The 15,955-nt window shown below is 33.7% G+C and overlaps 1 protein-coding gene across 2 annotated transcripts in view; it reads right to left on the bottom strand.

The window, feature by feature from the left end:
- The window catches only part of Lerp (lysosomal enzyme receptor protein), a 514,158-nt gene that overhangs the window by 66,290 nt on the left and 431,913 nt on the right, over window positions 1–15,955 (bottom strand). For both annotated transcript variants that reach the window (XM_090408956.1, XM_090408955.1), the window contains exons 35-36: window positions 10,594–10,777; window positions 3,354–3,437 (exon numbers count right to left, since the gene is read on the bottom strand). In XM_090408956.1, coding sequence (XP_090265082.1) covers window positions 3,354–3,437; window positions 10,594–10,777 — 268 coding nt within the window. The remainder of the gene's footprint in view (window positions 1–3,353; window positions 3,438–10,593; window positions 10,778–15,955) is intronic.

Below are 15,955 nucleotides of genomic sequence, written 5' to 3'. Positions count from 1 at the left end.
GATATCCTTGAAGTATGGAGTAATTACTTTGAAAAACTGCTAAATGAAACAAGCAGTGATGACAGCACAGTGGTAAAAAAACACTGACCAGGCATGCAGTCAGGAATACATATCCATACTTGAAGTAGAAAAAGCTATCAAAGGCTTGAAATGTGGAAAGGCAGCAGGAGTAAATGATATTCGACCAGAAATGCTGAAGTATGGTGGTATAAGAGTCTCACAGTGGCTGCACTGCATAGTTCAGAAAGCCTGGACAGAGGGACGAATTCCCGATGATTGGAGTAGAGCTCTCATAGTACCCATATATAAAAAGGGAAATAAAATTGCATGTGAGAATTACAGAGGTATTTCCCTACTGAGTGTTCCTGGCAAGATCTATGCAAGTATACTTGAGAAACGGTTGAGAAGAATTGTGGAAGAAAAGCTTGGTGAAGAACAAGCTGGATTCAGGCCAAATAGAGGCTGTCAGGATCAGATCTTCACTTTACGACAAATAGTCGAGAAAGCATGGGAATATAACAAAGATCTGTATTTAAGTTTTGTCGATCTGGAAAAGGCATATGACAAGGTGCCAAGAGAGAAGCTATTCAATACGCTGCAGTTATATGGTGTCAATGGGGCATTATATCAAGCAATACTTAGTCTTTATTTGAGTTGTAAGTCAGCAGTTAGAATTGAAGGAAGTACAGGAAGATGGTTTAATGTTAAATCTGGTGTGAGACAAGGATGTACATTATCTCCTCTGTTATTCATTATCTATATGGATCACATTATGAAGGAAAGTGGTATTAAACATGATATCAAAATTGGAGATGTTAATGTCAGCTCTTTGCTTTATGCGGATGATGTTATACTTCTAAATAAATCTGCTACAAGACTGCAAGATTCTCTGACTAAATTGAATAGCTGTTGTAATAGATATGGTATGAAGGTCAGCAATAAAAAGACAAAGACAATGAAAATAGGCAGAATCATTGAAAATGTCAACTGTGTTGTGAATGGAGAACCTGTGGAACAAGTAAAACATTTCAGCTATTTAGGCACAATTTTTACTGAAGATGGTAAATTAAATATAGAAATAGACAACAGAATCAGCAAAGCAGGTATGGTGGGAAGTCAATTGAATAAATTCATATGGAATAAGAGAGAAATTAGTCGGAACACTAAATTAGTTGTATACAAGACAGTGTTCAAACCAGTTTTAACTTATGGATCTGAGAGCTGGGTCAGAAGTAAAACACTTGACCAAAGACTAGAGACCGCAGATATGAGAGTCCTGAGAAAGATTAGAGGCGTGAATAGATGGCATCAATGGCAATATCATATTAAAAATGAGGATATTAGGAAAGAACTTGACATTGTCAGCATCCAGGAATGCGTTAGCAGAGCTTATCTCAGGTGGTATGGTCACTTAAACAGAATGGGCGAAGAAAGATTAGCAAAACAAGTGTTCTCTGCCAGGTTGCAAAACGACCCAGAAGAAGACCAAGATATAAGTGGATTGATACAAAGTGCTTTAGACGATAGAAATATAATATCTGATAATGTTGGAATGTTGACAAGTAACAGACTGATTTGGAGGAAAATTGTAGATAGAAAATTAATAATGATGTAATTTTTTCATGTAGTACTATTATATCCTGTACACCCCTTGAGGGTACATGGCAGGAATTTGATGATGATGATGACTTTTCTTTGGTATTTAGGTACAAATATGACTGTGGCAAAATATTCTGAATTGGTTTTTGTGCAATTGATGCAAATCAATAAATCATCATAATGTTCACTTCTACAACCAGAGTTGCTTTATTTTTAAGTACAAGCTATCATTTGCTCATATTTGGTTAAGAAATGTATTTATTCTTCTTTTATAAAAAATTCAAATTAAATTGCATTTAATTTGGGAAAATGAATTAAGGTTGACAAAATAAAGCTGCCAGACTGCCATTTTGGTTTGCTGCTACTTTAGTAAATGTAAGAAGATGGTAGGTATATCCCCCCCCCCACCTCCACCTCCACCCAAATTCCTTTATTTGTACATATTTGTTGGATGTTGCAAGCATTTTACATTTCAAGCTAATATTTCACATTCTAAACAAAAGTACAGTTCAATGCATCTCATTTCATCATTTTTCATTTCAGTCATTTCATTTGTCTCTATTTGTTGCATTATTTATTCTTATTAATAGAACCATGCTCACTGATGTGAGATGGGCGTTTACAAATGTGAAAAAAAAGCAACAATGTGATACTTGTACTCATCCAGAAATTACTGCACTATTAAACGCACAGAAAAAGAAATAATTTCCAACATTATTTGCTTACTTGACATGAAATGATATATTTATCAAATAATACATATCATTTTTTGAAATATGGTTCTAAAGCATTTTAAAAAAAGGCCCTTTTGCTTAACTGCAGTGGAAAAAAATGCTTATACAAATGATTATCATAAATATACCCAACTCTAAATTTCAACAATAAAAAAAAGATGTGTAATAGTTTCATTTTTTTTTTAATCAATTTCTTAGAACTTCCATCAACTTTCCTAGCAATGATTTACAAAATATTGTAGTCACTATAAACTATGAAAGTACTTCAGAACAATTTCAGGAATAAATTTAAAGGCACGACTTTATTTATCTGCTTAGTTTACATTTACACATTTCAGCAAAAAATTTTTATAGAATATCCAGTTCTGCCTACACTGGAGAAGCAGTTGGCATAAACACACATTATTATGAATTTGTGGTGTGATATGTCTAAAGATTTGTTTTGTTTGCAATAGAGAAAAATTGTATGAAAATGTAGAAAATAAGCACTCAAGTCTGGGAAGTAATTTTAACTAGAATTATGAATAAACAATAAACACAAACTGAATTTTGAACAAACAAAACCTGCTTACTTTTCCAGGTTTGCACCACATGGAATGTACCACCTCTGCATTGCATGGAATGGAGTGAGTCTGGACACTCCCTGTGTGGGAATGGTGAGGGGTATATAAGGAACTCAAATTAACTGAGGTTTGAATAATACTGAGTCTACTGCATCAGTAATGGGGAAAAACGTTTCTTGCAATGATATTTGTTAAATACTTTTGTCACTTGTTATCTTTCCATTATGTGTTAAATGCTTAATGTTCCACCATAGTCGAGTAACTTCTCACAGGAACCTAATTAATGCTCAGATAGGGTTGTTAATTTTATTTGCATTTCATTCTCTTAAAATTGAGTTTCTATTTCTAGATTTTCTATTTCTCCCAGAGCCCATGTCTACACTGTAAACCCTATGGATCATTTCACCAGGGAACTGTATTAATATAAGTTCTATTACACTTCAAAAATATACTATACCTGCTAAAAAGAGACGAAATGTTCATTGCAACATCAAGCCTTGAATCATAAAGAATGTCACCCGTCTTCAGAACAACTTGATCACTAAATTTTTTAAAAAAATCACTTAGAAATGGCAAAAGTTACATAATATGCATTGATAACATTGATCATATAATTCCATGTCATTTAAATCATGTTTTTAGGAACTAACAAATCTAAATTAACTCTTATTACATAGACATCTCCATTGAATGTGAAAAACTCATTGCAAGAGATCCACGCTAACAATTATTATACCTCTCCTTAAATCTCTTTCACCAACTTGTGCAGAGCACTTGTGATCACTCTGTCACAAGTGCTGTCACAGTGAGCACTCTTCTGGCAATTCATTCAAAAAAAAAAAAAGTGATTACTTGCTCTCTCTCACTCTTCCTCTCCCATTCTAGCATGAATGAACTGAAAAATTTCCATAGCATCCATTTCTTAAAATTCTTTTAGTAACATATTTCTATTATATCCTCTTCTTTTCTGTCTATAAGCCAAATATTCCTTCAACTTGTTTAATAATGTTTTTTTCTAACATGAAAAATACAGGTAACCCTCATATAATGTTGTACTTATACAATGCGGTTTCGATATAATGTGGTCTCCAAATTGTAGTAATCCTTGTTCAACGCAGTTTCGATATAACGCACTCTACAATTTCTAGTAATCCCTTTATTTTTTTTTCATATATTTTTCACTGCGGAACTTAAAAATCAAATTTTATCTTTGTTAAATTTGTGTTTGCCCATATCACGCAAGTAGTTATAAGTATTGAATATAGTTTTATTGTATCCCTGAATAAGGTACTGTACAGAGGATTTTGCAGTCTGTGTAATATATTTCTCAACAAATAGTGCAATTAGAGACAGCTGGAATAAAAACAGTGCTAACTAATGAATCACATGTCCCCTCTCATACAAACTATGCTGTATAGACTCAAGCAAAACCATATGTTGCACTGAAACACAGTATCTAACTAAAAACTATTGTCCAATTTTTCAATTAAGAAATAAGTGTTTGTTTTATTGCATTTGAAATTCTCGATGTCATTATGATAGATCAAAGGCTAACTTAAAATAAAATTCTACCAAGAATTGAAACATGCCATATAAATAAGTGTGAGAGTTCGCCTGCCATCTCAAATGCAAACAAGCAGCCATAAAATTCAACCAACGGTTGAAACTTTTCTGCGAGTTGAGCCAGTCGGTAATGAGAAATTCCGTCGGGACGATAAATGACACCCTGTTGTGAATGTGTTAAAACTAATAGTGAATGTTGTTATGACAGTTTCAGATGTTATGGAATTTGATTGAAGAGAATTAGCATTTAAACTCAACACTTGTCGGTTGCTTTTGTCTTTGGGTCGTGCGATCTTTTGTTAATACTGCACCAATCATATGCACGTCTTTATAGTTGTTCTCTTGTGTAAAGCAAAATTCAACTTGTATGTATTGTAATAATTTAAAAAAAAAGTTGAATAAAAGCGTATAAAAGGATATCACCTGTAAATCGTTGAAATGCCAGCAAAATTCTCTGACGTGCCACCTTTGACATAAGTGTCATAGGTTCGCCATCTAGAGTTTACTGTATAGTGTTTATTGTTGAAAATTGTCTTCGTTTTCTGCCAGGAAAGTGCATTAAAAATCATAAGTGTGTTATTCTCAAGCTGAGCAGTTTATTTTCTGGTGAGTTACATACATATGTAATGCTTTTTTTTTTTTATGTAAAAGTTTATTTTTATTGTAATGGTCACTAAAACTGCAACACGAAAGGGAAAAAACTAACATTGAAGAGAAAATTCATTTCTCTTGAAGAAAAAAATTAAAATCTTGGATCGGTTGAAAATTGGAGAAAAACCAGGAGTTGTTGCAAGGACTCTGAATTTAAATGAATCAACAATTCGATCAATCAAACAAAATGAACATAAATACGAGAAAGCGTTGTTCGTGGGTCAATGGTAAGTGCATAGCATATTGCTCGTCTGCGCGATATTCTAATAGAAGAAAATGGAGAAATCTCTAATGATTTGGATAGAAGATTGCACTTAAAAGAAAATTCCTTTGGATGGACACCTTATTAAGCAAAAAGCTCTCAAAGTTTATAAACATTTAAAAGAACTTGATCAAGATTCTTCAGAAGAAATCTCTCAGCATGGATTTTGTGCCAGTAAGGGTTGGTTCAAAAACTTTAAAAAGCGATTTTCTTTGTATAATCTTAAAATCTAGGGAGAATAAGCATCAGCAGACATTGAAACTGCCAGGAAATTCCCAGCAGAACTTTTAAAAATCATTGAAGAAGGTGGTTATAGTGAGATCAGGTGTTCAATGCAGATGAATCTGGGTTATATATAAAAAAAAAAAAAAATGGCAAAACACACCTATATTTCGAAAAATGAAAGATCAGCTCCTGGATTCAAAGTTTCCAAAGATAGAATTACTCTACTGTTTTGTAGTAATGCATCAAGTGATTACATGACAAAAACCAATGTTTATTAACCGATCCGCAAATCCTCGTGCGATGAAAGGACTCGACAAGTCCGCGCTACCTGTTTATTGGCAGGCACAAAAAAGATATGGGTTACAGCTAGCGTGTTTGAAAATTTGTTTTTCAAGTGTTTTGTACCGGATTTAGAAAGTTACACAAAGAAAAAGAATATGGACTTCAAAATTCTACTAATTTTAGATAATGCACTAGGCCACCAAACAAATTTAAGCAATCAGAATATGAAAATAACTTTTTTTGCTGCCTAATACTACTTCACTTATTCAATCACTTGACCAATGAATAATATCAACATTTAAGTCATATTATATCATTCCAATTAATTTTGGAATGATATAATATGACTTAAATTTCAGCGAACATTCCAATTAATTTTGGAAAAAATGGAATCTAATCCAAACATGACACTGACCCAAGTGTGGAAAGAGTTTTCAATATTGAATTGTAGAAAAATTATTTCTCTGTCCATTAAGGAATTACAACCCTCTACGCTCAATGCTTGCTGGGAAAAAATATGGCCTGAAGCCATTCTGGAACAAAATTTTGTACCTCCAGTGGATGTCATGCTACATCATATAATAACCGTTGCACACATTTTTGGTGGAGAGGGCTTTTGCGATATGGTTGAAAACGAAATTAGTGAATTAACTGATGGAGAAACAGATTTAAATGAGGAGGAATTGCTACAATTAATAGATGGCATCAAACCAAATGGCAGGGAAAGTTCTGCCGAAGATTCTGATTGTGATGAATCCGTTAAAGAATTCAGTTTAAAGAAATTAGCAGAAGGATTGGACTTGGCAAGAAAGTTAGGAAGTTATTTTACAGATAATGATCCCTCAATGGAGTGCTCGGGAAAATTCATGAGACGATTGGATATTTGTTTAGCTCCATATTATGAACTTAATAAAAAAATTGCAGCATAGTGGTAGGCAAAGTTTTATTATATGGACTTCTTGATAACTAAACCAGCCGAAGTAGGCAATGAGAATTATACAAATGATGTCCAAGAGATTTCAAGTGGTGATGACTTCCAGCCACTTAAAGAACATCTACGAAATGTTATTTCTGAAGACGCGATGATGATTAAAATATGCGCTTTATTTTATTGTCTAAATCGTTTATGCATTATTGTGCAATGAAATTTATGTACAATTTGTAATTTTTATAATTTTATACTATGTATTTGTCTCATAGTTTGTTTTCTTAACTTAAATGAATTACCTGAATTAAATAAAAATATTGTTTTTGTTGGATATGTCATTGTTGTTTATATAAATAAAAAAAAAAATGATTTCAGAACTAACCTTACTTTTTCTATGTGATCTAAGTCTCGCATAATGCGATTTATATAAAACAGCATTTCTATGGAACCTAACATCCGCATTATACTAGGGTTACCTGTATTTGGCATTACCAGCCAAGTCAAATAATTTCATGAATTTCTTAGCCTACAGTTATAAGGAAAATTTATATACATAAATATGGCACAACTTTTGGCGATAAAATTTTATTAAAAAGATGCCTCTATGATTTGGCCCAACAAACTTATATACTGATATTTGTAAATTTAGGGACACAAAAACACACGTGTTGAACAGATTATTTTATTAATTACTAATAAAATAAAACTTGACGTTTCGACCCCTGTATCGAGGTCATCATCAGAAGAATACAAGTGTATAAGGAACCAAGCTACATGCTCATGCCCTGTATACCGGTAAACTAAATCTACGTAGTTAATAAATCCTTTTCCCTAGCCTGACCTCTAGTGATAAAAATAAAAATAAAATAAATATAATAAAATAAAATAAATAAATAAATAAAAATACAACTACAATAAACTGCTAAAGTCCTCAAGTATTAATATTCTTCTGGATATTTCTGATTGTTATAATATGATTTCTTTCAGTTTCTGTTGAATGTTACAAACACTTCACCAGGTTGTCTTCTTGTAGTGAGATTTTTCTATGGCTAGTTTAGGCTGTTATACAGGTTGTAGATGGGTCCTCCACATTCTTGAAATGGTTAGGCCATCATTTTTGTTGAGGTTTGGGTTGTGTGTGAGCATTTCACATGACTCTTTAAATTTTCTCTCAAACCAGATTTTGGTGCAGTGTAGGGACTTGGTATTTTTCCAATCAATTCTGTGGTATGTTTGGAGTGCATGGTCAGAAAGGCCGGTTTTACCAAAATGGAGGTATTTAATTGTCATTTGTGTTCGTCTTGTCTGATTGGGATAGTTCGCCCTGTTTCTCGTATGTATGGTATGTTACATGTGCATTGTATTTTGTATACCCCTGGGTGGGCTAGGTGTGGAAGAGGATCTTTAGAAGAACTGAGTAGGTGTCTCAACTTATTTGGGAGTTTAAAGGTGGTTTTAATGTTGTATTTGCAAAGTGTTCTGTCTATTTTTTCAGAAATGCCTCTAACATAAGGAATGGCAATAGCATTCTTGAAATCTTTTTTGTTCTTACTGGTATCTTTATGGAGGATCTTGTGAATAGTTTTTTTGCTGTATTCATTTTTGATAAATGTTTGCTTGATGATCTTGTATTCCTGGTTTAGAGCCTGTTCATTAGAACAAATAGTTAGGGCTCTGTGTTTAAGGGTGCTTATGACACCTAGTTTTTGTGTTGGGTGGTGGTGGTAAGAATTTTTGTGTATGTATTGGCCTGTGTGTAGGTTTGCAGTAAACTGAGAAGGAGAGACAGTCAGAGGGAAACATGGCAATAGAACTCGCTATTGACAGTCTGGCCCCTGAGGACGAATTCTCGATGCACAATGCCACGAATGTCGAAAAAGACAATGAGCATGCACTTGTTCGAGCTGCAGACCTGCCTCACCTTTTTCGGTCGTGGAGATGATGGGCTCTTCCACTGTGAAGACTGTTGCTTCGTTTCAGGGTCTTACCCGTACACCCAAGTTTCATCACCATAATGATCCTTGAATTTCACATTTTATCAAATGTGAATTTCACGTTTGCTCTTTGTTCTAACTTGCTGTCCATGATGAAATTGCAGATATGGTAACGCAGGTGGTCAGAATAGCATCAGTTGCACAGCTCCCGATGCAAACAATGTCTTTTGGCACACTGACTTATGAAGGTAGGTGCTCCCTACCTTCATAAGTCAGTATTCCAAAAGGTGACTGTGCATGCAGTCTTGTGCTGCCATCTGTTGGCATGTTACAAACCGAGTCTCGAAACGTTTTGATACCACCTCGTATTTTAGCACAGTCAGTAGCATTATTTAGAAGCCATTATTAATTCATTAAATTCAAATGACAGTTAGTACAATACAATATTAATTTACACTAATAATCATATTAAAATTCACTGACATTTATCATTACTAATCTTGATTAATTAAATGCATGTGGAATACTGTCCTAACAAGTTGAAGTCGCAATAAATGAAACAAATACATGATCTAGCATCAGTTCACAATACAAAGAGAGTTAACACTGAACAGATCATATGGGCATGGCAATGCACAAAGAATGAGCCATCAGCTCTTCTCAAGGTAGTTTATATAAATAAAATAAAAATGGCTAAATATCAGGTTGTGTAAGTTCACAAACCTAAGTAAACAGAGGACCTGCTGTATTTATGAATCAGAAAAAGGACTGGTAAATTATGTCCTCAACATCCTTTATACAGTACAACTCCACTCATAAAAAAAAGACTATTTTAAAGGTGAAACTGGTAAGTATATGCTTTACAGAGCACTCCTAACTAATTTAAATGAATTTGACTCCAAGAAACTACAATATTTGGAAACTGTCATTCTCTGACTAAAATTACAAAACTGACTATCTTTGACTGCATCCAGAACAAGCAGCCGCCAGGACTTTAGGACATTACTGAATATTTTGCACTATTGCTCATTTCTACATTATGTATCTTTGCAATTACCCTGTCACTGCTCTAACCTTGAGAATAACATCAACAGCTGAAAGCAGAATATTAAAGTGTTTGCTTCTTTTATTGTATTATAATTATTATTATTATTATTACGAGTATCTCCATGGAGTCAGTAGACTCATCGCGGCAGACCCAAACTATCAAAACAATATCTATCATATCTCTTCTTGAATTCATTTACAGACGAAGAATCATGCAATGCATTCCACTCATTCACCACCCTCCAGGCGAAAAACCTTGTTCTCACACCCTTGTTAACCACACTTTTCCTTAATTTCCAGGGATGACCTCTTGTTCTTCCATTACTATCATACAGCTGAAATATTTCCCCTGCATCAATCTCATAAAAACCTTTTAGTAATTTAAATGTTTCTATCATATCCCCCTCTTCTCTGCCTATCAACCAACCTCTACAATCCACAAGCTCTCAATCTATCAATGTAGGGAGGAACATTTTTTACATCACTCATCAACTTAGTCACTCTCCTCTCCACAACCTTCTCATCTCCAATCAATAATGAGCCATTAAAAATCTAAAATATCTGATATTCTCAAGTTCTGAAAAGTCCTTGCATGACTCCAAAAATCGGATAGCATTTTGGAAATCAGTGTTGTAAATTTAGGCCTAGTATGCAAACCTTATTCACCAAGCATTTATTTGTAATTAACGTAGAATTAATTTACAATATAATTTAGCACTTAAGTTGATATAATACATCCAAGTTATTGCATACTGACTATTTCAAAATACTATAACAAAGAAAGTAAAACTTCTGGAGAATTTACCTTTTTACAGGACATGCCACACTTGTTATCCACTGGAATTTAAAAACACAATTTTCACTAGAGATAAATGAAGGGTTCCCCATATGAGTACCACAAGAGAAATTGATTTCAACTACTGTTCCTTTTGTTTCTGATGTACAAGGAGAATTCACCTGACTATAAGTGAGCAACAAATTTCCAGAACCTGAGAATTAGTATTGAAAATGGTATTTATTAATTATTTTTAAGTATATGAAAAACAATATACATATATATAATTTTTTTTAAATTATTAAAGTACAGCAATCCCTCGATTAATGCACCTAATGCGTTCTTTAAAACATGAGCATTAATCGAACATAATAACCTATGGGAAAAAGTATAATTCGTTCCTCAAATTTCTTTTTTGAACCTTAATTTTTTTTATAAAAGAATTAAGGTATGTCTCAGGGCCTAGTTAAAGGAAAACCATGAAGCTGAAAGACAATAAAATATATTCAGAATATAAATTTTATTATTCTACTTCTTAACAAAGAATTGAGCTAACGTCATTTGGCAGGCATTTTGATTCTTTTTTTCATACAACCAACAGTACTTGCCTCTTCTACTCTTCTGCAAATTTTACTGCTTCTCTCTTCATCAGGGTCAGCCTCTAAGCATTGCTGCTTAAAAACTTCGATTGCACGAAAAATATTTTCAAATTGTTTCTGTGAAATTTCTTTTGGCTGACTATCACTCAGCTCTTCAGAATGAGATATAATTAACTCTTGGACATTATCATTGTCAATCTCATCAAAACCCAGTTCATGCCCAATGTTGGCAATTTCCTCAACAACATTATCCATTTCATTTGAAAAGCTTCCAAAATCTTTTGCACAATGTGGAAGAATGTGCTTACAAATGGCTCGCACATTGCTAGCAGTAATTTCATTCCAAGATTGATGAATATTTTCAATAGCAGATTTAACATTAAATTTCTTCCAGAATTCTACTGATGTCATAGAATTCTCACCAGATGTTGCTTCTATTGCCTGTTTAAATGTTCTTCTCAGGTAGTATGCCTTAAAGATTGTGATAATCCCCTGGTCCATAGGTTGTATGAGAGAAGTTGTATTTGGAAGTAAAAATTTGGAACATAGTATACATAGTGTACGTGGAAGTAGTGTAGTATGCCATTAAAAATAACTCTGTAAAATGTTTTAAATCGGTTACTAAATTATTTCATTCTGGTGAGTGATTTTTTAAAATAGTTAGCCATAAAAATGTATAGAAAGAAAATTTTTAAAATCTGTAACATTTATTTTTAAGATGCATATAGGCGCACTAATCAAATTTGGGCATCGAAAAAAAATGACGCACTAATCGGGGGCGCATTCATTGAGGGATTACTGCATAGACCAGTCATTAATTTACTAATTAAAAATGCACTTACATGCAGTATATATAGTGATACTCCAGAATGAATTGAGATTATTTCTACTTAATATCCTAATAATATTGCCTAAACAGTTTTGACATTTAGGGTGGTGCACTAAAAACTTTCTATAGAATGATAGATGCTATCCAAAAAGAATAAAACACTTAAAAGATGACCCCAGCCTCTCTAGCACAGATGCCCTCTAATTACTTTCTCATTGATGATATTTCTGCATTATGCCTTTATTACATATTTTCATAGGAAGTGTTAAACTATTCCTCCTTTTTTCTAAACATGTAAAAGCACGTGTAGCTGCTGGTCATCATTTATACACAATTCAGCTTCAAACTTATCAAAACAATTTCTAATTCTTCCCTTTCATTCCGTCTATCACTGTTCTTTGGGGCAGCCTTCCACACACCATTGTCCTCAAGGATTATGACCTTCAGATGTTCAAGGGAATACATCAACAGATTCCTTCTTTCTTGCTGGCAATCTGTCCCTGACCTCCTCTCCCAGAATATACAACACTTTTGTGTTCAAGGTTTTGCAACTTGTGTGAGAGTTGAGATAAATTTAAAAAATTGTATTAAAATATTTTTCAAAATTAAAAAATAATAATAAACCAATGCTTAAAACTAAGAAAGATAAGAAGCATGCTGCCATATTTGCTGAACAAAAGATGTTCTTATGTTTACAACTAGTGCCAATGCTGTATATAAATTATCTATATAAAATGTTTCTATATTATAAAATATATAAGACTGAGGGTTGACGTACAAGTAACATCATGAAAGAGCAGTGAAGTATAAACTTTACTACTGTTTGCCAACTCCTTGTTCAGTAGGAATGGTAGTGAGCAGTGGTAGAATAAAAATTGTTCCTCTCAGGTATGTGTATGCTTGGGAGAGGGGGTCCCAAGTGTAATATGATTAAAATCATGTTACTTGATACATTTTTGTTTTCAGCCATATTTTACTAGAAATGTTTGTGGGTAAAGTACCTTCATAGCTAAGCTATTTATATTATTATATACAGTGAGTACATTGACATCAAGATACTTGATGTGAAGATAGCACATGCACAATAAACAACACACACACCATTAAAAAAGCATGTATAATAGCATACATTATGACAAGGATTGGAAAGTGGTCTTTATGATGATGTACAGCATTATAAAATACAATATTTCAAGTGCAAACTTTTATCTACTTATGACAAGATATAGATATACTCATGAAATGTATTTTTCACTCCAGCAAAAAAAGGTGATTTGCAATGGTAACTATCACTGCAATTTTTTATTATGCTATCAGATTATAATGTTTGTAAGTTTCCTATATTATTATCATTTATTATGATTCACGCTTCCATGGAGTCACAAGACTCATCATAGGAGGCTCATTCTAGAAAACACAAAGTCTATCATACCATTCCTTGAACTCATTGACCATTTGTGCTCTCACCACTATCAGGCAATGCATCACATAGTTCAACCACCCTCCATACAAAGAAACTACTCCTTACCCTCTTGCTTACAACTTCCTTTCATAACTTCCAGGGATGGTCCTTGCTCCTTCCCCTATAACCCTCTCAACAGTTTAAAAGTCTCAATCATATCACTTCTCCTTCTATCCACCAAACTCTACAGTGTACATTCCCTCAGCCTATCTTCATAACTAACATTGTACAATCCTGATACCATCTTTGTTATCCATCTCTGCACCTGAGTATGTAAAACTCCTTGTGCCTGCAGTTTAGCCTCTTTTGGACAGAATGGTAGATCAGTTAACATCCACCTGGAAGAACACACAAATTATATCTGTGATCATCTGTATGGCAAGTCAGGATTGGCAGACCATGATCTGGATACTCCTTTACATAGGATTAGATGGAGGAAAACATCTATATTACATAGAAGTCATAGGTTTGAGACTATATTTTGAATCACCAATGAAGCACTCTTTCAACTTCAACAAGTATGGTTGCATTAATTTACCAAAGATCTGAGAAACTGTCATTTTGGGACTTGATAGCCTGACTTCTCTAAATTAACTTTATGGTCATCTGGCCATAGAAACCACCATGTAATGCACCTTCTACGGAACAAATTGAACTGTTTTCCTGATTACTTAGTTCAGTAACTGTGCTCTAACGATGCTCAGTAGGACTAACAATATATATCAGTAAGTATAATAAATGTATTTTTTTACTCTCTTTGTGTTGCTTATACCATTAAGCATTATTATGGATATATGATATACAATACACACAGACATGGAAGAACTAGGACTAATTCTTAACAAAGTTAACAAGATCAGTAATAACAGAGGACGTCAACTCAATTCTAGCAAGACAAAGATCATGGTTCTCAAAGGAAAAACAAACAGAGAAACTCTTGAGAAACAAGTGTACCTTAATGGAGAAAGAATTGAGGAAGTCAGCAAGTTTGAGTACCTGAGATCCATTATTAATGTGAAGAATTGCTGTTCAGAAGATGTCAGAAAAAGGTTAGGAATGGCTAAAACAGCAGTCAGAGACCTGTCTAAAATCTGGAAGGATGGATCTATCTCCATGGGAACAAAGTTGAGGATTTTAGATGCAGTTGTTTTTCTAACAGCGACTTATGGATGAGAGACTTGGAACCTAAAGAAGTCAGATAAGAAATGGATATCTGTTTTTGAGATGTGGTGTTACAGAAGGCTGCTGAGGATATCCTATACTGAAAGGTGTACAAATGAATGGGTGTTAGAAAAGATCAGCAGAACTTTAAAGCTCTTTAAGGATATTGGCAGAAGAAAGTTAAAATATTTTGGACAAATAGAAAGGATGGAAGGAGGACTTCTCAGAACAGTAATAGAAGGTAAAGTTCCTGGAAAAAGAGGCAGGGGTACACCATCAATGAGATGGATGGATGGCATGTGTGGAGTGGCTGATCTTCAGAGAGTTGAGGCTGCCAGAAAAGCAAACAACAGGACTACATGGCAAGGCTTGGTGTGGAACATCACGAAGCATCGGAGTGACCATACGGCATCTGTAGATGCCAAGTGAACATAGAGAGAATACACACAGTTCTCCTGATGAAAAAAAAAAAAAAACAGCAGGAAACTAATTTAATCACCAAAATGGCCACATAGATGAAATATATCAGATAATTTATTCTTCATATCCAAGTCATTAAAAGCAATATGAATATGAAGAATAAACTATTTTATATATTTCATCTATATGGCCAGCTGAGTGGTTAGTACGTTGACTACCTACTATGAGATAACTTGTAGTTGGCTGTCTTTATCAGAATGCCATTTTGGATTTATCTTCTAGTGTATTTTTAGTAATGAACATTGTCGCAAACTACACGATAATTCATTGCCAATGCATATATTTCAAATGGGAGAATGGAAAGATTGTAGTACAAAGTAACTATAGTGAAATCAAACTAAACACTTTTTATAAGTGAATAAATGAGAGAAACAACACAACAGATTTGTAAAATCTGTTGTGTTGTTTCTGAAATGCCCCAGTTGTGCTAACATGATGTCGGAGCAGAGGAAGAAGGCATCTAGCTTATTAGATGCAAGCAGCATCAAGATTGTACTAACATCACAGGCAATTAACACAAATCGCCCCTTTTTTTTCTTTTTTTTCAATAGGTGTAAACTTTTTTTTTTTTTTTTTTTTTTTTTTTTTTTTTTTTTTTCCAGGAGCTGATATCCTGTAAATAGTGTATGGGTAAATACTTCTTTTACACACACACCAACAATATGAGGTGATTTGATTCAGAAAAACAAAGAAAAACAAATGTAGCTACAGTGATGTGGAAAAACATGAATTATATATTACTGATGAGAAAATACTAAGAAAATTTGGCAACAACAGCAAATTAAAAAGTGGCTTATGGTAGGGTGCACAAGAATATTAGTGCAAAATTGGTGTTGCTCGCTTATAATGGGCTGGCTGGCA

Source organism: Typopeltis vanoorti, chromosome 19, assembly GCF_054136105.1.
Source record: "Typopeltis vanoorti isolate ZY-2024b chromosome 19, IOZ_Tvanoo_1.0, whole genome shotgun sequence".
NCBI lineage: Eukaryota > Metazoa > Arthropoda > Arachnida > Uropygi > Thelyphonidae > Typopeltis > Typopeltis vanoorti.
This window is presented reverse-complemented; position numbering and strand designations above follow the sequence as displayed.